The 21,221-nt window shown below is 51.4% G+C and overlaps 1 protein-coding gene across 9 annotated transcripts in view; it reads right to left on the bottom strand.

Moving 5' to 3' along the window:
- Window positions 1-21,221, bottom strand: part of ERG (ETS transcription factor ERG) — a 269,120-nt gene that overhangs the window by 39,243 nt on the left and 208,656 nt on the right. For all 9 annotated transcript variants that reach the window (XM_023238738.2, XM_045036606.1, XM_045036605.1 and 6 more), the window contains one exon: window positions 4,645-4,796. In XM_023238738.2, the coding sequence (XP_023094506.1) occupies window positions 4,645-4,796 (152 nt within the window). The remainder of the gene's footprint in view (window positions 1-4,644; window positions 4,797-21,221) is intronic.

Raw genomic sequence — 21,221 nt, 5'->3', positions numbered from 1 at the left:
CAGGTACCTGTGTTCAGGTAAAACTTATTCAGTGTCTTCTATTTAGATTAGAGCTTCTCAAACCATGTTCTGCATGCAAGTCACCCAAAAAGTGTGCCAACCACGTGGCCTTCTCAACCCTTCCCACACCCAGGTTCAGGAAACTCGGAAATGTGCATTTTCGGATCACGAGTCTCCCGGGTGATCCTGATGCAAGTGGTTCTGACTGTACCCGGAGAAACTTTCTCCAGTCGGTGTCCAAAGCCACCTGAGCCAACCAACAATGTGCCGTCTCACCAGGCCGCCCGTGTCCACCTCCTCGTAAGACGGAGTTCACGGAATGACACTGTGAGCTGCCACCGTGTAAGGAACAGCCCAACCCCACAAGATGGAGACTTACACCTACGGACATGCACACCAAATAGATAGATAGATAGATAGATAGATAGATAGATAGATAGAAACGTATAAATGTGATTTATTGTCTAACCGTGTACTTTGCGAGGGAGAAGCACGCATCAACAATTTTTCCACGACAAGAGGCATGAGCCAAGGCTTTCCAGAACGTCTTGTGGTCTCACTGAGGGTTGTTCTCGTGACTTCCCTGTTCCTCCCCTACGACAAACCGAGGAATACATTTTTCTCTCGACTCAGAATGAACCGCCGGGCCATCCGCCTTCCTTTTTATCCCATGAACGCTTAACCCCGTACCGATTGAGGCCTTCCCCTTCTCACTGACGCCTGGTGACACCTTGGAGCTGAATGCCACCCGCCTTTTGCAACTGTGCAAAGGTTAAAAGTTTGCATTCTAAAGGCAGACGCTTCAGGGCGCCTGGGTGGCTCAGCCCATTGAGCACCCCGACTCTTCATTTTTGGCTCAGGTCGTGATCTCACGTCTCATTAAACGGAGCCCCGCCTCGGGCTCTGCACTGACAGCACGGAGCCTGCTTGGGATTCTCTCTCGCCCTCTCTTTCTCTCGCTCTCTCAAAATAAATAAATAAAAATTAAAAATAAAATAAAATAAAATAAAAGCAGATGCTTAGAAATAAGTATTTTTTTCAGCAATCTTTATGACTTGCACGGATGAGCGTCAGTCCGTGTGTTTAGCTAGAGGGAGACACACATGCCAGGTGGAACCAGGTTTGGAAAACTCTCTCTGTGGGCAGAGCATTCGAGGCCCAAGATGTGCCTGAACGAGGTGCCCGGGTCCCAGAGCCAGGGCTGAGCTGCAGACGCCGCAGCTGGACAGGGCCGTCCCTGGGTCCTGCAATCTCACGGCCACATTGGGGAATTCTCTGGACGGTGCAATGCGGCCGTGTGGGCGGGCGTGAATGGGTGTGGGTGTGGGCGCGTGTGTTCATCTGTGTGTCTGTGTATGACCACACCTACTTGAAGCTTGACCAATAACTGAAAGGCTGACGGCTTGCAAAATCAGCCACAGCTCTCTTACAAACACTATCAACCGAATAACTGCCTGCGTTTGGTATGAAGCAACTGAAGGAGGGAAGAGCTGGAAGAGGCCTTTCTTCAGGGGATGAAACCAATCTTTGCACAAAAACGTCAATATGAGCCAATCTGCACGACCGTCAGTCCACCCAGCCAGCTGACATTTAATGAGCACCTACTATAAACCGGGAATGGGGGGGGCGGGCTCTGACTTCATTGAATCGGTCCTTTGCCTCTTCCCCGTATAAACAGCTCTCCTGATCTCTGAACATTTTACTCAAAGTAGGAAGCGTCCAGTCTGTCCCTTGTTGGCAATGATATTGACGACATCGAAGCACATTGACAGCACGAGAGAAACATGACCCCATCCGTATACAGTGTGAGCGCATCACGCGTTACCTCCTGGGCCGGTGAGGCTCTCAGGAGCCAAGACAAGAATCTTCGATACAGGCCTGTCCTCAGATGGATTCTCTGGTCTTAGAGAACTAACAAAAACTTCGTTTTGCCTGACTTGAAGAAACGACAGTCTGAAGAAACAAGGCTAAGGCTGAGAGGGGTGTGTGGGTGGGTGCTCTTCGGGTCTGTACCTCGTCCCGTTCATATCCAGACAGCGTCCGAGGCAACGGCGCCCCTGCCCCCTGCTCCTCCCCAGGAACTCCCCTGCTCTCCAGCCTTTTCTGGGTACCCCACGTCCAGGACGCGTGCCTCAGACCATCTGCATTTCCGTATGGTTCCCCCTCCGCAGGAACTGCCTTTTGTGCAACGGCCCGGGATCGAGTCCTGAGTTTCGGGTCAGCAGCTCGGGGGCTACGGTCAAACCAAAAGGGGGGAGCTTCCGTACAAAAGCCAACTGCCCTTTAGTCAACATCGAAACCTGTTTTGTCCCCGTCATCGGGCACACATGAGGCTTCACGTCTGCTGTCTCCTATAAAGGTCTCACAACATGCCTCCGAGGTGGCCCCAAAGGATGATGCCTTTCGTATCAAGGCATCAAGCAGTCTTGCTGAAAGCCACCGCCCAGCGACCACCCTGGGGAGCAGCCCGGGCCACGGACCCAAGCCAGACGTTCTGCCAAGTACCGCATGCTTTGCACTCTATTTGGAAGGTGTCGGAGGTCCGTGAAAGTGGCCGCGTGCAGGAGAAGGGGCAGTGGGATGAGACGCACACCCTGAGCGGATCTGAGCCTGCGGCCACCCCGCTTCACGGAGGTGAATTTCAGTGACCGCTGGAGCAAGACGGGGTCAAGTCTGCACGGACCTCGCTCGTGCACTGGCAGCCTTTTGTGCATTCTCCCCTCGCTCGGTGTTCATGGAGAACCTACCTCAGGCCAGCCCCGTGCTTGGCCATGGAGGTTGGGCCTTCCGGGGGGGCTTGCGTTGTACTGAGGGAGGAAGCCACTGTGAATGGACAGTGGAGTGACAGCCGGGAGACAAAGAGGGCGGAGGGGGTTGAGGTCAGCAGGTAGAGTGGGGAATGGCTTTCGGCGGGGCCTTCAGGAAAGGTCTCTCCGAGGAGACATTTGCACCGAGCGCTCACAAAGGACAGAACTACTTGGAACCAAGGGTTTCAGGCTGAAGTGACCCTGATTCCAAGCCCCTGAGGCCAAGCCACAGGGTGACCAGATGGCTGCAAGGAGTGACAGAGGGGAGCCCACAGGGGCCGTGTTAGGAGCCGAGATTTAACCCAGCAGCTAACGGAAGAGAACCAGGGCAGGCAGGCCCGTCTGAACTCGGACTTGGCCTACTGTTAACAGTAGTCCCCGGGAGAAGTCAGGTGACCCCTGGGAGCTCCATTTTCCTCGTCAGGGAAATTGTGATAAGGATTCCTATTTTCCAAGGGGCGCCTGGGCGACTCAGTCGGTTAAGGGTCTGACTTCGGCTCAGGTCAGGATCTCGCGGTCCGTGAGTTCGAGCCCCGCGTCGGGCTCTGTGCTGACAGCTCAGAGCCTGGAGCCTGCTTTGGATTCTGGGTCTCCCTCTCTGTTCCTCCCCCCCTCGTGCTGTCTCTCTCTCTCTCTCTCTCTCTCTCTATCAAAAATAAATAGGGGCGCCTGGGTGGCGCAGTCGGTTAAGCGTCCGACTTCAGCCGGGTCACGATCTCGCGGTCCGGGAGTTCGAGCCCCGCGTCGGGCTCTGGGCTGATGGCTCGGAGCCTGGAGCCTGTTTCCGATTCTGTGTCTCCCTCTCTCTCTGCCCCTCCCCCGTTCACGCTCTGTCTCTCTCTGTCCCAAAAATAAATAAACGTTGAAAAAAAAATTAAAAAAAAAAATAAATAAACATTAAAAAATTAAAAAAAACACAACTCCTATTTCCCAAGATATCACGAGATGGTGCCTTCACACTGCTTACCCAAAACCCTGACACCTGTTAAGGACCCACAAAGCAGTGACGGCGTCTGTGGTAGTTTTGGGTTTCTGCAGCTCACCTCCTCTGAAACGTCATCTTTCCCATCACCTTCAGTTTTTTGCTAAACAAGTAAGTTCGTGGCATTTTCCTCAAGTTCAGGGCTATTGCTTTGGTTTGCGTTTAGAACTACTTCTGTGGCAAAGAGTCATTCTGGTTCTCAGAATCAGGACGGCAGGCCAGGGAGAGCTGGAATTTTCGACTTTGAGCACGAACCGTGACGCCTCCCAGCTTTGTATTTTGCCAGCTGAGAAGTCTTTTTCAAAAGCATACCCCGTAGGGTGAAAATGTAGCACTTCATGCAAAAACAAGGATATTTAAGAGGGGCGCCTGGGCGGCTCGGTCAGTTAAGCGGCCGACTCTTGGTTTCCACTCAGGTCACGACCTCATGGTTTGTGCGATCGAGCCCTGCGCCGGGCTTTGCGCTGACAGCGCAGAGCCTGCTTGGGATTCTCTCTCTCCGTCTCTCTCTGCCTCTCCCCCTCTTCAATCTCTTTCTCTCTCTCAATCTCTTTCTCAAAAATAAATAAACTTTTTTTTTCTAAAAAAAGAATATTTACCACCAAATAATCTCAGAGAAAGGGCACTTCTTCCCCTGAAAGGTCATTTTTCGTAGGTTTCCATCCTCTCTTTGTCTCTCACGCGCACACACACATACACACGCACAGACACGCACACGCACGCTCAGTGGACATTCCACCACAGGTGGACAGACTCCTGCTGGCCTGCGTTTACAGTCACTCCCCCAGGCCACGGAGGGTGCTGGATGCCAGAGGCAGGCAGGCCAAGCTCGACGGCACCCCAGGAGCATCTGACCTGCTGGGACGATCACTCTGCGCTCGTTCGTGGTCATGTTTGGGGGCGGAATGTGCTTCTCCTCCATGTAGCTGCCATAATTCATGCCGACGGTGTCTGGGCCGCCCGCCATCTTCCCGCCTTTGGCCATGCTGCATTCATCCGGGGAGTTTCTGAAGGAAGAGAAGATACATTCTTCCATTATTGCTGCCACCCGGCCTGCCTGTGATACACAGAGAGAACGGAGCAAGGGTGCGGTGGAGAGAGGCGGACGGAGAAGGGAGGAGGGAAGAGTCAACGGGCAAATACGGTGTCTGCTCGGGGCTGAATGGCCCTGTGCCCCCAAAACTCCTTTCCTGAAGCCCTGACAAATGGAACGGTATTCAGAAGTGGGGCCTTTGACAGGTGATCACATGAGGTCACAACGGCGAGGCCCCCATGATGGGATCAGTCCCCCTACAAGAAGCAGAAGGGACCCGGGGACTCTCCCTCTCTGTCTCTGCCACTGAGGATACACTGAGAAGGTGGCCATCCACAGCCCAGACCCTGGGCCTCGCCGGCACCTTGACCTTGGACTTCCAGCCCCCAGAACTGTGGGAAATAAATTAATAAATTTGTGTCACGTAAGCCCCCCAGTCTGCGGCATTCAGCTATGCCAGCCCGAGGGGACTGGGGCACTGCCCACCCTCGGCTGAAGCCCGGGGCGGCCTGGAGGGAAGCAAGTTCCCAGCTGGCTTCTGTTTCTAAAGCCAGAGCCTTCTGAAACTGTCATGTCAAAACTCCACTGGTGACAGCTGTTTGGAAACACTTGCAAGGAACAGTGAACCGCCACGGTCCTGTCTCCGTGACTGTAAACAGGCCATGTACCGTATGCACAGAGGTGACCCCAGCTCGGACAGCTGGGTTTGGCCTCCAACGACATTCGCCTTCAAAACCTCAGAATGAAATCCGTGTGTTCAGTTTCAACTCCCTATAGCCAGTCATGAGATATGGAGCTTTGGAGCCTCACACTGTCCCTAGCCGAGACCCTGGCAGGCGGGGCAGAGACGGGGGCAGACCTGGCAGCCTGGGAGGTGGCCGGAGAGTGGACTCAGCTGCCCCTAAGGGTTGGGATGGGGTGTGAAACCAGCCATGAGGACGGAGGCAGACAGGAGTCAGCCGCTGGCCCTCTGACGACCACTCACAGGGCCACTACCATTAGGAAGGGAGCGGCAGCCATTTGGATAAAGACAAGCCCTGCCTTCTTTCTGGAAAAAGAAGAAAGGGACCATAAATATATGATGAAATCATATCTAACAGGGAAACCCCCCAAAAGGAAAATCCAACGCAACCAGGAAACAGAAAAATATGTCAATGCCTTTTAGAAGGTTAGCCCACAGATCATTAACTTCGAGACCACTGTAGATGAGGGGCCTTGATAGTTGGGTTATATCTTCTAAGGTGGGTTTCCAGAAATTGCCTCTCAAACTCTACCCCACACAGGATTTTCCTACTCTTGGGAATCTCCAAAACTCCACTGCATGTTGGATTCCCTCCCAGTGTCTAAGGCGTTGAGGTTGTGGGCTCCACTCCAACGAACTTTTCTTCGTCTCCTCCACACCTCACTAGTTGAAGCTCTGCATCCAACTTGTGGAATCATGGAACCATGGGCCTGGCATGGCCTTGACCTTCAAGCTTGAGAACATCAAAACCCTCTGAGCCAGAAGGGCACTCTCTGGGTGGGACAGGCCCTGAGTGGGATGGAGAAGGTCATTCGGGAGCCAAAGGCTTGGCAGGGGTGTGGACAGGAAGGGCAGACCAAGGGAAAGAGTGCCCTGGAAAAGAGGGAGAGAGGGAAAAGAGTTCATTCAGCATCCTAGATCACTGAAAATACACACAGACCTGGTGCTGATGGAGAGAGCTCAGGGCTGACAGCGAGGAAGGCGTAGGTACATCTACAGATAAAGATCATGGTCAGGGTCACAGGACTAAGGCCCCACCACAGGCCTGGAAATACATGGCCATGTTTCACAGCATCCCCACAGCTGTACTAACACGAAGGAAATTTATAAACAATAACAGTCTGAGTTCCCATGGTGCAGACTCTAGATTTCCATCACGGCCTACACATGCATTATTTCCTCCTGATGCTACTTTTCCTGGCTGCAGACACTTATCTCTAAAAGACCCATCCGAATATCACAACACGGAATGTCTTCACTTGACACTTAGTTTCCTATCCCTCTGGAAAATTCCAGCAGTTGAGGGGAAGGTGTGTGTTTTGGTGTATTTTCCTCAAGGAGAGAAGTGACTAGGGACTAGGGGACAGAGTCTAAAAGATTTGGTTCTTCAAGGAACAAGCTTCAGATGCTGTTCAGCAGAGGAGCATAACTCTGGCAACAACTCTAGAGTCTGGGATGAGCGCTGCAAGTTCACCCATTCACTCATCCATCTAGACCATTTTTATTGAGTGCCTGCTGTATACCAGGCACCATAAGTTCTCTCCTCTCCAGCAGGACAGGTAAGCTTTCCCACTCACCTTCCATTGAAAACCAAAATCCAGAAAACAAAAACAAGAAACAAAAGCAAAGCAAAGCAAAAAATAAAAAACGGAAGAAAAACAAAAACAAAACAGCCCTCAGACCCTATTTTCAAAAGCTGTGCCTTCAAGACAGTTGAAAAAAAAAATCATCTTTTTTCCATCGTATTTTGTTTTAGCTTCAGGGGAAGATAGAATGGAACCAGGTTTTTGATCATTTCCAATAGTTTCTGTAAAAAAAAAAAAAAAGCTCTCAGGGAACTCCGGCCCCAGAGAGGGGAGAGGGTCACCCCCCAGGCCACTGACAATGCTGGACTCCAAGCAGGTTATCGATACACAGTGGCCACAAGAGCCCCGGCTGTTCTGTTCTCACTTGCCAGGCATTTCCCCTGGTGTATTCTCTTGGGAATTTTAACAGACCGAGAGGAGCACACGGAAGTGTGGGCCCTGTCCTGAGAGCCTAACCATTAACAGTCCTCACAATAGCCTGGGGGGGGGGGGGGCAGGTGCATACATCACGTCCATTTTTCAGAGGTGTAAGCCAAGTACACAAAGGAGAAGGGCCTGCTTAGGTCGCAGAGCCAGGAGAGGTCAAAACTAAGACTTGAAGCTGGGCAGCCTAACTCCCCGCCCCTGTGCAGAATGCCCCCACCAAGTCAAGGGAAGATGCTGTCCCTACAAGGCGAAATAAACCTGAACTCCAGAAAGGCGTTGACAACTCCCTGACCACGTGTTACTCTGGTTTAAGCCATGTGCTGCAATATTTGCACAATTCCTATTCTAGGGCATCACTGTAGCCCCAGGGCAGGTTCAATCCCGGGCACGGCGTGTGTGGGACCCAACGAAGGACACATATAAAAGAAAAAAAAAAACCTAAGTAAGAAATAGAGGCGATTCCAGGAGAAGAACATTTTTTTTTTCAGAGGATACATCTATTATTTAGACCCTGCTTTATTTAAGAAAAAAAAAAAAATCTCAACCTGATTCAGAGAACTGGAAAGTGTATTTTTAAAAGCCTCACAGTAAATACATTTTCAGTTCTCAGCGCAGGTGTCAGAAGCAAAGACCCACACTCTGCGGAATCTGCCTCCCGGCTTATGGCACTTGCAGCTTCACCGACATCGTGCGCGCCGAGGCTTGTAAGTCATCAAAGAGAAACTTCCAGAAACAGTTTGGTACTCCACCGGCAGCAAGCCCCGCCAAGAACAGAGGATCATGTGATCTCTACGCTACCATGATAAGGGTTTGGGTGTTCAATGTATCGCTTTTGAAATGCACATAGCAAAGGGCATCCCTTTAAATGCCGTATTCTTAGTATTTACATACGTGTTTTCTAGCAGTTTCTGTGAAGATTCTAAGGCAATTCATTAGATGCTTGCTAAATGGGTCATCATTTATATGAAATATGAAATACGAAATGCTTTGGTCTTATTATTTGGGGCATGAATTTCTTTACTGCAAGTAAGGCATCCTTCAAGACATTTCTCTCAATGACGCTTTTCGGGGCATACGGAAGTTATTATGCAAACCCAAATCACAACGAGATGTCACCTCACACCTATCAGGAGGGCTACTGCAAAAAACAAAAGATGACAAATGTTGGCGAGGACGCAGAGAAATCGGAACTTTTGCATACTCTTGGTGAGGATGCCAAATGGTACAGCTGTAATGGAACGCCGTGGGGAGGTCCCCGAAAGTCTTTTTTAAAAGACAATCATATAGGGGCGCCTGGGTGGCTCAGTCGGTTATGTGTCCGACTTCAGCTGAGGTCAGGATCTCGCGGTCCGTGAGTTCGAGCCCCGCGTCGGGCTCTGGGCTGATGGCTCGGAGCCTGGAGCCTGTTTCCGATTCTGTGTCTCCCTCTCTCTCTGCCCCTCCCCCATTCATGCTCTGTCTCTCTCTGTCCCCAAAATAAATAAACATTAAAAAAAATTTAAAAAAATAAAAGACAATCATACGATCCAGGGATCTCATTTTTGCATATTCATCCAAAAGAATGGAAATCCAAATCTCAAAGCGATATTAGCACTCCTCTGTTCCTTACGGCTAATATTCCCGATGGTCAAGGTGTGGAAACGAATGTCCACGGATGGCCCGGTGGATGAAGAAACTGTGGTACACGCCACAGTGTACTCATCCTCCTGTAAAAGAAGGGAATCCTATAACGCACGACAACGGCTGGGCCTTGAGCACGTTATGCTGAGTGACATAGATCGGTCACCGACGAACAAAAGCCGGTTTCCGCTTCGCGTGAGGTATCTAAAGTAGTCACATTCAGAGAACTGAATAGCGGGACAGTGGTTTCCAGGAGCTCGGGCAGGCGGGGAGATGGGGGGTTACCAACCAATAAGCATAAAGATTCAATCAAGCGAGATGGAAAAGCTCTCGAGACCTGCTCTCCAATATTCTAGCCTTTGGTCAACAATAATGTGTACCTCAAACTCTGTTAAAAAGGTATAGATCGGGGTGCCTGGGTGGCGCAGTCGGTTAAGCGTCCGACTTCAGCCAGGTCACGATCTCGCGGTCCGGGAGTTCGAGCCCCGCGTCAGGCTCTGGGCTGATGGCTCGGAGCCTGGAGCCTGTTTCCGATTCTGTGTCTCCCTCTCTCTCTCTGCCCCTCCCCCGTTCATGCTCTGTCTCTCTCTGTCTCGAAAATAAATAAACATTAAAAAAAAAAAAAGGTATAGATCGCTGGGCACCTGGGACAGCACAGAGCCCTCTTCGGATCCTCTCTCTCCCGGTCTCTCTGCCCCTTCCCTGTTCACACTCTTTCTCGAAAATAAATAAAATAAATACTTTTTAAAAAACCGAACAAAGAAAAAAGGGGTATAGATCTCATGTCGGGTGTTCTTACCACATTGAGATAAAATAAATTGGAAATGACTGGGTCTTAGCCACATTCTCGTATTCACATTTTCGGGTCTGGGTTCAGTGTGTAACCCGAAAAACACTGGTTTTGACAATCCCATAGAGAACGTGGCATCAGAGAGAGGGATCGGGAGCTGGGAGGATGGCTGCTCCCCTGTCACAGCAGAAGAAATCCCACCTTGGGCTGAGGTCGCCCCGGGAGGGGAAGGCTGCTGCAGAAACAAGAATTTCACTAAGGCACCTGACAAAAGCTGGGGCGCCATATCGCTTCCCAACTCCCCCAGTGCCCTCTTGGGGCCACACGGCTTTGGGAGTTTAGTCTCCCAAAGGAGCAACCTCACACAACCCCACGGCACACACATATAACTGTGGCCACTCCAGGGGATATGGAAATAGCGCAGAAAGACCCTTCTACCTTCACCTAGAAAAGATGGCACCATGGTGCCCTTCTTCAGAAAACTGCACGCACATGCCCAACTCAGTTGGCTTGTTGAGCCTCAATGAACTAAACACTCTGAAAGAGCGTTTGCAGAATCAAGTTCTCATGAATCGAGACAATGAGTGCTGACTTTGTAAGGCATACTAGCATTTCAAACCAACGATCGAAGGGGCAGGCAAAGAATACCCAATAAATTGGAAATTGCACTAAATTTAAATTCAGGTGAGATGTCAGCCACGTCCCCGAACCCAACTGGGTTCTGACAGAGTTTCACAATCAAGGGGCTGGAAGAATCTCCACCCCCAACGCCCCAGGCATGACTCTCCGGAAGCTACTTAGACCAACGAATGTTTAGTTCACATTACTAATGTTTTTCTAGGGAAGAGGTTCCATCATTCTCCTCTGCAACTTTAGAGTTATATTTACGTGGGCGTGTGGTGGTTTCGAATCTACGTTCTTCCTTTACCCTTCCTCAAACCATGTGAGGTTTACGAGGTGTAGAAGACGACACGATATAAGACAGTTATAAAAACGCACACGAGACAAAGCGATAACATAAATAATCAAAGGCATGGAAGTGAATTTAATGTAAGGGCAGAAAAGTAACCAATCACGAGATAAAATCAGCACATTGAGTAGGCTTACTATTTATGGTTGCTAGAGGTAGGACACCAATTTATCTCTGAGCTTCCTACTGGCCAAAGCAAAGAAGGAAATGCATCCCGTTACTATTCAAGGTGTCAGAAACATGAAGACGAACCAGGTCTTCGCAAGCGACATCCTTCCCAGTATCTGATAACAGATTCAGAGCATCGCACACAGTGTCGGGGTAGGGGTGGGGAGGGCTGGTGATAAAGCAGGGTGCTCCAAGCACTCAGGTCCCTCCTGCTTCGGCTACAGAAATCAAGAGACGGCACGTCCTCACGAGTCCTCCATACCTGCCATTTTCTTGACCCTTTTGGAAAGAACTGGCCAACCAGGGAGGTCAGCGCAGGAATATTAAAAATAAGCAAATAATCAGGGCACCTCGGTGGCTCAGTCATGTAAGCATCTGACTCTTGATTTCTGCTGAGGTCATCATCTTACGGTTCATGAGTTTGAGCCCTGAGTCAGGCTCTGTGCGGACAGTGGGAAGCCTGCTTGGGAGTCTCTCTCTCCCTCTCCCTCTTCCTCTCCCCTGCTAGCTCGTGATCCCTCTCTCTCTCTCTCTCTCTCTCTCTCTCTCTCTCTCTCTCAAAAATAAATAAATAAACATTAAAAAGATAAGGGAATATGGGGCACCTCGGTGGCTCAGTCGGTTAAGCGTCCAACTTCGGCTCGGGTCATGATCTCACAGTTCAGGGGTTCAAGCTCCGCGTTGGGCTCTGTGCTGACGGAGCCTGCCTCGGATTCTGTGTCTCCCTCCCTCTCTGCTCCTCCCCCACTCGCGGTCTGTCTCTCTCTCTCAAAAATAAATAAGCATTAAAAATTTTTTTTTTTAATTTTTAAAAAGATAAGGGAACAATTGAAAAAACAAAAAAACCTGGAGAGACAGAATGGTCTGTATCCCAGTTTCCAAAAATCTTCTGTTTCTATGTTTTAAACTCACATTTGCCCCTGAGAGCACCCAATGCACTGTGGGCAAACAAATATTTACAGACCTTACTTAGTTCATCTCCTACCTAGTATTTGACTGTTTACTCATCCCAGGACCGGCCTCAAGCTCTCTTCATGTATTTACGTTGTAGTAAATATATGGGCAACGCATCTCGCACAGTGCCAAAGTCACGGTAAATGCCACACGTTAGCTGCTTCTTACGCACTTCACGCACACAACTCCACGAGGCCAATACCAGGAAACAGGAGCCCCGTTACAGGTAAAGCACAGAGGCTGGGTAGGGAGTGTGTTGTGTCCCAGGTGATACAACCACCAGGGGAAGAGCCAGGATTTGAACTTAGGCACTCGGGGTCCTGAGTCCAAGTCCTCGATCACCACGCTCTAGGACCTCCCCCGGTAGCCCCACACGAGTCGTCCGTCTCACGGACGTGAAACACAACAGAATGGGCACCTGTTGGGTATTTTCGGAAGAATATCCTGGGAGTGGCCCTGAAGGCAGTCATGGAGAGATTGGCAGATGTGAGCTGAGCCACGTGCCCACAAAGGCAGGGCCTCCAGGGAGAAGCCAAAGATGACGTGTTTATGGGGACATACATACGGATTTTGGTTAAGTCTAGTTTTGTTTTGTTTAAAGAATTTTTTTAAATTTTTTTTAATGTTTATTTATTTTTGAGAGAGACAGAGTGCGAGCTGGGGAGGGGCAGAGAGAGAGAGGGAGACACAGAATCGGAAGCAGGCTCCAGGCTCCGAGCTGTCAGCACAGAGCCCAACACGAGGCTCGAACTCACAAACTGTGAGATCATGACCTGAGCTGAAGTCGGACACTTAACCGACTGAGTCACCCAGGCGCCAGCCCCCCACCTTTTTTTTTTTTTTTTTTAGAAAACGCTGATCAACCCCATTTACAGTTGAATGTCAAATGTTCTCCCCACCAGACCTCCTGGGGGAGCTCAGCACGGTTGGTCACTGCATGCTCTGCAGAGAGGATGGGCTAACGCTGGTGACTGTGACAAGAAATCTGGTCAGAGGTTCCTGGGCTAACAGGCACAGCAGGAATGAACCTGACCCAGAATGTGGACCTAAGAACTGAGGACCAGGACAGAAGTTGGACCATCAGGGAAGTAGTCAGTCTAAGGTTTTCAGATCGAGTGGAACACAGCCCGAGGCAAATCTTCATTTAAGTGTTGCCATACATAACACCCTATTTTATTTTTTATTCTTTTTAAAGAACTCTTTTTTTAACTTTTTTTAATGTTTATTCATTTTTTGAGAGTGAGGGAAACAGAGCGTGAGCAGGGGAGGGGCAGAGTGACAGGGAGACACAGAATCCCAAGCAGGCTCCAGGCTCCGAGCTGTCAGTGCAGAGCCCGATGCGGGGCTCGAACTCACGAACTATGAGATCATGACCTGAGCCGAAGTAGGACGCTTAAGTGACTGAGCCACCCGGGGGACCCCAATAATACCTTATTTTAAAAAGGGATAATGTGCCTATAAAAATGTACCGAGAAATTAAAACTGGGGCTTTGTTTTTGAAAAAAACAAAATAAACTTGGCATCTGACATTGAGTTTCTCACATCAGAGGCTACGGACAGCAGGGTAGACTCCATCATGGAAAGAGCCCGCAGCAAACGGCACAGACGTGGCCATTAGCTTGACAAGGACGGAGACTCAGCCCTGTACTGTCATCTGTGCTGTGTGAATGGACCTCATTTATCCAAGAATGTCGCTGAACGCAGCCCCAGGCGACAGCCCTGAGCTCACCAGCCACATTAAATTTGTGATTCACCCTCCCTTCAGAATAGTTAGCAGAGGCTTTGGAACTTAGAAAAAGTCCACAGCAAGGCAAAATCAAATTTGGAAAATCAATGTACTTCTTCTGGAAGCGGGTAGATGGGGCACCTGGGTGGCTCAGTCGGTGAAGCCTCCAACTTCGGCTCAGGTCATGATCTCACAGTCCGTGGGTTTGAGCCCCGCACGGGGCTCTGTGCTGACAGCTCGGAGCCTGGAGCCTACTTCAGATTCTGTGTCTCCCTCTCTCTCTGTCTGCCCCTCACCTGCTCACACTCTGTCTCTCTCTCAAAAATAAATAAACTTAAAAAAAAAATTAGAACCGGGTAGAGACAAACCCACGATCCTCTTGAAAATCTTCTTCTTCAAGACCCATCCTTCTTTCCTATCCCTGAATTCCTCTTGCACGTAGAGACAACTCTCCACTGCCTTTCTCTCCACCACATGCTGGGGGAGTGTTCTTGAGCTCTGCTTCCAGAATGATCTTCCCCAAATACGTATCCACACTGGTCGCGTGCATCCTAAGCCCTGCGTTGGACCACAGGACCTTCTTGGTCCACAGGACACGCCCCAGACTCTCTGGGTCTCCTCAATTCATTCGTTTCTCCAACCAGTATTTACGGAGCAAATCTCGCTGCCAGGCCCTGTCCTAGGTGCTGGGGATACATCGGGGTCCCTGTTCTCACAGTGTCTGCATCTGAGCGGCGAGAGCTCCTCTCCCCCGCTACACCTTCTCTTGCCCTCGTTCACGATGGTCCTTATCACCCCAACTCTTTTTTTTTTTTTTAATTTTTTTTTTTCAACGTTTATTTATTTTTGGGACAGAGAGAGACAGAGCATGAACGGGGGAGGGGCAGAGAGAGGGAGACACAGAATCGGAAACAGGCTCCAGGCTCTGAGCCATCAGCCCAGAGCCCGACGCGGGGCTCGAACTCACAGACTGTGAGATCGTGACCTGGCTGAAGTCGGACGCTTAACCGACTGCACCACCCAGGCGCCCCTCACCCCAACTCTTATGCGGATAAGCAAGTTAATGTGGCTAGCACGCAGCCTTCAGCTCGTCGCCGTTTATTGGAACGTCACTATCTTCCAGAATGTTCTTTTTACTTCATTGGGTGGTGAAGCTCCGTGAGAGAAATACAAAGGTTTTCTTTGGCAGTTCTGCCCTGAAAGTCCAGAGAGGTCCGTTCTGAGAGAGGGCCCACGGGAGGCTGGCCGGGGCAAAGCGCATACTTGGTTCTAATCGACCGAACAAACTCCTAATCGAGTTCCATGGCGGGGACTGAGGCAAGTCGCTACAAAAGGCATTTTCAGGCCCCCAGACAAGGAGGGGATTGTCTGGAGAGCGCCGGGGTAATTTGTGGGTCTGTTTTATTTCTGAATCAGAGGCAGTGGAAAAGCCGCTTCAGACCCCACGGCTGAGCAGCGGGCGGAGCTTGGCAGTGATTCATGGAGAGCTCCCCGCTCACACTGAAACTGGAGATGTTTGTCTTTACAGCTGGGTGTTATTTTTACCCTTGCTAAATATGCTCTCTTACACCTGGAATCCCAGTCTCTTCCCTCCAGCCCTGTCCCCTTCCCCCCCTCTCCAAAGCAGTTGAAGACTAAGTTAATTAAAAAGTCACCACCAGCTCACCAACAGTTAGTTCTTTGTCCCTGCAAGGGGTTTGAAACTTTCCCGAGTTTCTTCGTTTAAGTTTATAATTCTCTTTACAGCTGAGAGCGGGTACCAGCCAGACCGTGTTACGTGTCGGTCCTGAAATCTCGGGGTGGGGGGCGATGCGTCCTTTTGGGCTTCATCATTTGGAAATAAAATGTGCTATACAATAGGATCTCGACGAAGAGTTACACGCGCAGGATGAGATGTGGCTTCTCTTCTGTCTCGTGAGTTGTCTTTGTTGTTGTCGTTGTTTGCTTGATACACTTGGCATTTCTCAGAGAGGAAAGAACGAAGCCCAGTAGGCACCAAGGGGCTTCAGTCTTTTATCTGCATAACAGGCTATGCAAATTCTGGTTAACCAAAATGATTTCACTTTCAAGATAGAAAATCCCAAGGCGGTCCCCCCCGTCCCGCTGCCAATACCCGCACTGACCCAACGGAACTTTCTGGCGTCCCGACGGGGGGGCAGGACTCCGAGGCTCTCCTACTCTACAAAATGGCGCCCACCCACTCGACACCCCAAGAGATGTCGAAGGAGGTAATGAGTGGCTGCTGAGGAGAAGGGATGAGAAGTCTGCTCCAGACAGAGACGCGGCGGCAGAACCTCGGTCTCCCTCCCGACTATTCCCTGGGTGAGGCTCTCGGTCCACGTCCCAGTTTTGCAGCCCGATGAACTGACATCTGTAAAGACTCAAGGTCCCTTACAAGTAGGACAAGCTATTACTAACTGGCCTCCCTGTCACGGTTCGGAAAACTCACTAGCTCGCAAGGCTCCCACAGCGTGACTTGGAAGGTGGCCGAACAAGGCATCTTGGATGCCAATCTGATTAAGAACGCTGAGGCGGACCGGAGTAAGTGAGACTAGCATTGGGAACTTCTCTGTCCCAACAGAATACATGAAGTCTTATAGCAAATGTAGGAAAATAGAGACCAAGTCAAATCTCCATGAGTCAAAGGAGAAAGGCACGGAGAGAGAGTGGCCCCAGCGAACCACGTTCAAATACCAAATATCGAGTGTCGCAAGTACGATGAAAGACTCTGGCATTAAAAGACCTTCAGCAGAGACTCATTCCATAGGCAGTAGGTGGGCACAGCACAACACAACATAACACAACTGACGTGCAGGGTGGTTGAATGGTTGCCATCCTAACACTGAGAATTTTTGTTTCAGTTTTCATTTCGGCCCAATGAGTATTTACTGAGAGCCACTGATGAGCTTGGATGGCCAAGTCCCTCCAACCCGCTTGTTGTTTTTAAAATGTGGTTTTGGGGGGCGCCCGGGTGGCGCAGTCGGTTAAGCGTCCGACTTCAGCCAGGTCACGATCTCGCGGTCCGGGAGTTCGAGCCCCGCGTCAGGCTCTGGGCTGATGGCTCGGAGCCTGGAGCCTGTTTCCGATTCTGTGTCTCCCTCTCTCTCTGCCCCTCCCCCGTTCATGCTCTGTCTCTCTCTGTCTCCAAAAAATAAATAAACGTTGAAAAAAAAAATTTTAAATGTGGTTTTATCTGGGGACATGTCACGAAGGTAGCGTGAAGGTGAGTCCAGGTAAATTGGCCCGCTGGAATAAAACGACACGAGACGGAAGGAATGGTTTCTAAACGCGCACCATATGCAAGGAACCAAAACGGTCAGTGTTTGGATGCAATGCCTCTCAGTGGACAAGGCATAGGACGTAGAGCTTGTCTGTCACCTGGAGGAGACTGTGCTGTCCCTGCCAACACAGAAAAGCTGTCTGGCTAAAGGAAGCAGCCTGAGGGAGTGGAGAGGAGGCCAGGCCTGGGGTCACATGGCTGATGGCAGGTGGATGTGAGCAAGATCAGAAAACTTAGAAACTCAACGGTTTTCCTCCGTGAGACGGGTATAAACGTGATGTCATTCATACATCGGATAATACATCGTATATTAAAATCTATTAATAAATCACAGTTGGGCTGTGGATGTGCTGATAAATGCTGCTCCTTCTTGGAGTCTTTCTTTTGTGTCCAGGAGGATGGGGTCACACCCTCATGCCTGCGATGGCTGGGCCCCAGACATCCCTCTGTTCTGTACTTGTCACGGGATCTCCCAGAACCTTCCTCACGCCTGACGGACCGTGAGCTTCTTTTCACCCATCTTCATAGCAGCTAACGCAGTGCATGATGTGAACACCAATTAGATTTAATTTAGGAAAAGGTTTCTCAATTTTGACACTGTTGACGTTCGGGGCGGGAAGGTTCTTTCAGAGGTGAGTGGAGGGGGGGCGGGGGGTGGGGGCGGGGGATCCTCTTGTGTGTATCGTATCATGCTGAGCACCAGCTCTGGCCTCCAGACACCAGATGCCAGGAATACCTCCCTCCCCCACTGTGACTATCAAAAGTGTTCTGCAGAGGCCCCTGGGGGGCTCAGTCGGTTAAGCGTCCAACCTCAGCTCAGGTCCTGATCTCGTGGTTTGTGAGTTCGAGCCCCGTGTCGGGCTCTGTGCTGACAGCTCAGAGCCTGGAGCCTGCTTCGGATTCTGTGTCTCCCCCTCTCTCTCTCAAAAATAAATAAACGTTAAAAAAATTTTTTTAAAGTGTCTGCAGACATTGCCAAATGTCCCCTGAGACACAATCACCAGGGTTGAGAAATGGTTTAATGAATTAAGATCCACTGAACTCAGGTGAGGAGGTGAGAGCCCCTCCCATTCTGGCCGGTGTTCATTAGCACTAAGTGCACGGCCCCAACGTCTGGGCTGATGTTGGAGGCGCCCAGGCTCTAACCTCGGGAGGATTCCCAGTGTGGTTTGTCCACGTCTCATTTGGAGTCTCCCCAACACCCTGGGCTCATCCCTACTTCCCGCCTTCTTCCTCCATAGGTCCAACCTGTCAGCAAAGCACATCAGTCCTACCTTCAAAGTGGGTCCAGAATGCCACCACCTCTCAGCCAGGCACCACCGTCCCTCACCCGAATTCCTGCACAGGCCTCCTCCAGGAGGAGCCCGGGAGAGCCTGCTAACTCTGAGGAATGTCACGCCCCCACCTTCCTACAGCACCCCGACAGTCTCCTCGCTCACTCACAGGGAAGATCGCTGCACCTCATTGCCCGTTTGTGGCTTGGGTCACTAGGTGTCAGTCACGACTGTCCTCCAGCGCTCCAGGCTGACCCCGGGGCCTTTGCACAGAGCACTCCCTTCTCCTGGAATATTCTGCTGTTTGACCATGGAGTGTTCTCCCTCACACCCTTTGGGACGTTATTCACGTGTCACTGTCTTAGAGACCAGGCCACCCCATCTAGAGCGGCCACCCTGTTTCCCTGCTTGATTTTTCTCCTTCACATCTACCACGATCCAACCTACTGTATGTTTAACTAGATGGCTCAACGGCCATCTTCCCCATGAGAAAGGGAACAGAGCAGGGCAGAAGTTTTTTGTGCTTTATGACTGTAGGTCGAGAACCAAGAATAGTGACCACACATAGTAAGCTCTCAGTGAATTCTTGTTGGATGAATGAATGACCACACGCACAGCCAGTGTGCCTGATGCCTGGACGGGCCAATCGGGTCACCCCTTTTTCTGTCATCGTCGTCACTCGGCAGATGCGTGTTCGTTAAATATGACGTCGAGAGGGGCGCCTGGGTGGCTCAGTCGGTTAAGCGTCCGACTTCAGCCCGGGTCACGATCTCGCGGTCCGTGAGTTCGAGCCCCGCGTCGGGCTCTGGGCTGATGGCTCAGAGCCTGGAGCCTGCTTCTGATTCTGTGGCTCCCTCTCTCTCTGCCCCTCCCCCGTTCATGATCTGTCTCTCTCTGTCTCAAAAATAAATAAACGTTAAAAAAAAAATATGATGTCGAGAGCATCCTGCTGTCTGACGTGCGGCTGGAGTTATCCACCCAACGAGTCTTCTTCCCAGACCACAGAGAGAGGACAGACAGACAGACAGACAGACCGACTTCCTGGGAGCAGACCAACTTCTACACGTTGTATTCTCCCGGGCCACTCACTCTGCAGGGCACCCATTTTTCATCTCCCTCGACTCTGCAACAACAGAGCGGTGGGTCTCGGACCAGCGAGCGCGGGAATCTCCAGAGGGCTCATTAAAACACCGAGTGCTGGGCTCTGTCCCCGAGTCTGGTCGGATTCGGCGTGTGTGGGGTGGCCCGAGAACTGCACGTCTAACGCCACCCCCCCCCCCCCGCCCCGGCTGGTGCTGATGCTGCTGATCGCGGGGCTTCACTCTGGGCACCGGCGCCCCAGGGACCCCTCACCCCCCCGACTCCAGCAAGAAGTTGAGGACTCCAGGGGGTCTGGGGACGGTGCCAGGCCAAGACTCACAGGCACGGCACACGAGTTCATTACGTTCCAGCTGCAACAAGCTTCCGGGTGGGCCTACGCCGCCCTGCCGTCACCTCCAGGCGGGCTACGCGGAATTTTCACCGCCTTAGGAAGGGGGCAGGAGACGTCCGATGCACCTGACATCTGGCTGCATCTCCGAGTCAGGGGCGCCGAGGTGCCATGATGCAGCTGCTTTGCACACAGTACTGCCCGCCTACTCACGGAAGGCAATTTTCTCGTGGGCCGCAGGCGTGTGTGTGTGTGTGTGTGTTATCTCTTGGCCCATCTCGCCTGTCTGTAGGGGCCTGGGCCTTAGCAACCTCACGGCAAGCTAAGGCCATCAGCAGGGGGCTCACTAGAGGCCTCGCAGGCAGCGGAACTCCCCACAGGGCCTTTGTGTGTACCGCGCTGGGAAACAGCTGGTTCAAGTTTGCACACGGACCCTCCTCCGCCGTGTGGACACGTGGGGGCTTCTGGTGCGCGAGGCTGGAGTGAAGAAAGGGGCAAGGCAGGGTGGCCACGGACTACCGAGGCTGAGAAATGACGTCCCGTGTCTACACAGCGTGCAGTTAGATGGGTGTCTACAAGAACCGTGCCCTCTGATACAGCAGTGGCCAAGCCAAACCCACAATTACTTCCCCGCGGGTTCGCAAGGCGGTGGTGCCTTTCTCTCCTGTTTTCCTTTTATTATTTTTTATAGAGCTCTAGTATAATGGCAACAGATCTCATTTCGCCACTTGTATTTCATTTCAGGAGCCTTATGAGCACATACGGGCTGAGGTTTTGCAGAACTCCACCACTTGGTCAGGAGCTGGGCTCCACCCTCCTCCCAAAGCACTTGGCTTTTTCCTCCAAGGGCGACGGATGGACAGGGACAGAGAGGACCGTTCGCGAGGATGCCATTCTACGTAGAAGGAGCTGGGTCACGTTCAGGCAAGACCCAAGCTGCAGAGCGCTCTCGTCCTGGGGGGTATTTGCACACTGGCAATCAGGGGCCGCAAAGGTATCCGCTCACATGTTGCAAAGTCCAGTTTTGGACTTACGTAAATGCCCCTGGAACTTGATCAAGTCGCATGCGCGCTGCATGGGAGTCTGACTTGTGAAAGCTTCCAGCAATGACAGTCAGAACAAGCTGCCGAGCTGGGGGCCAGGAGGTGTGCTTCTTTTCACACTGCTGTCTCTAACTCCCCGGCACACCTGGCCTGGGGCTTCCAGGCTGGGGGATTTGGGGGGCGGCGGCTGCTGTCTCTGGAGGATGCCGGGAGAAGGTGTCCCTTCTGCTCACGCAGAGGTGAACCATGCCTGCTCCACACTGTCCCTGCCGAGAACTCCCGCAGGGCAGGACCCCTGTCTCCCCGACCCTGCCTCCGCCCCTGACACCTCGTGGAGGGCTGCTACAGACAAGGGTCCATTCAAGGTCTCCAGAATGAAAACCAAATGAAC

This window comes from Felis catus, chromosome C2 (assembly GCF_018350175.1).
Source record: "Felis catus isolate Fca126 chromosome C2, F.catus_Fca126_mat1.0, whole genome shotgun sequence".
Taxonomy (NCBI): Eukaryota; Metazoa; Chordata; class Mammalia; order Carnivora; family Felidae; genus Felis; species Felis catus.
Note: the sequence above shows the minus strand (reverse complement) of the source record. Positions and strands in the feature narration are given on the sequence as shown.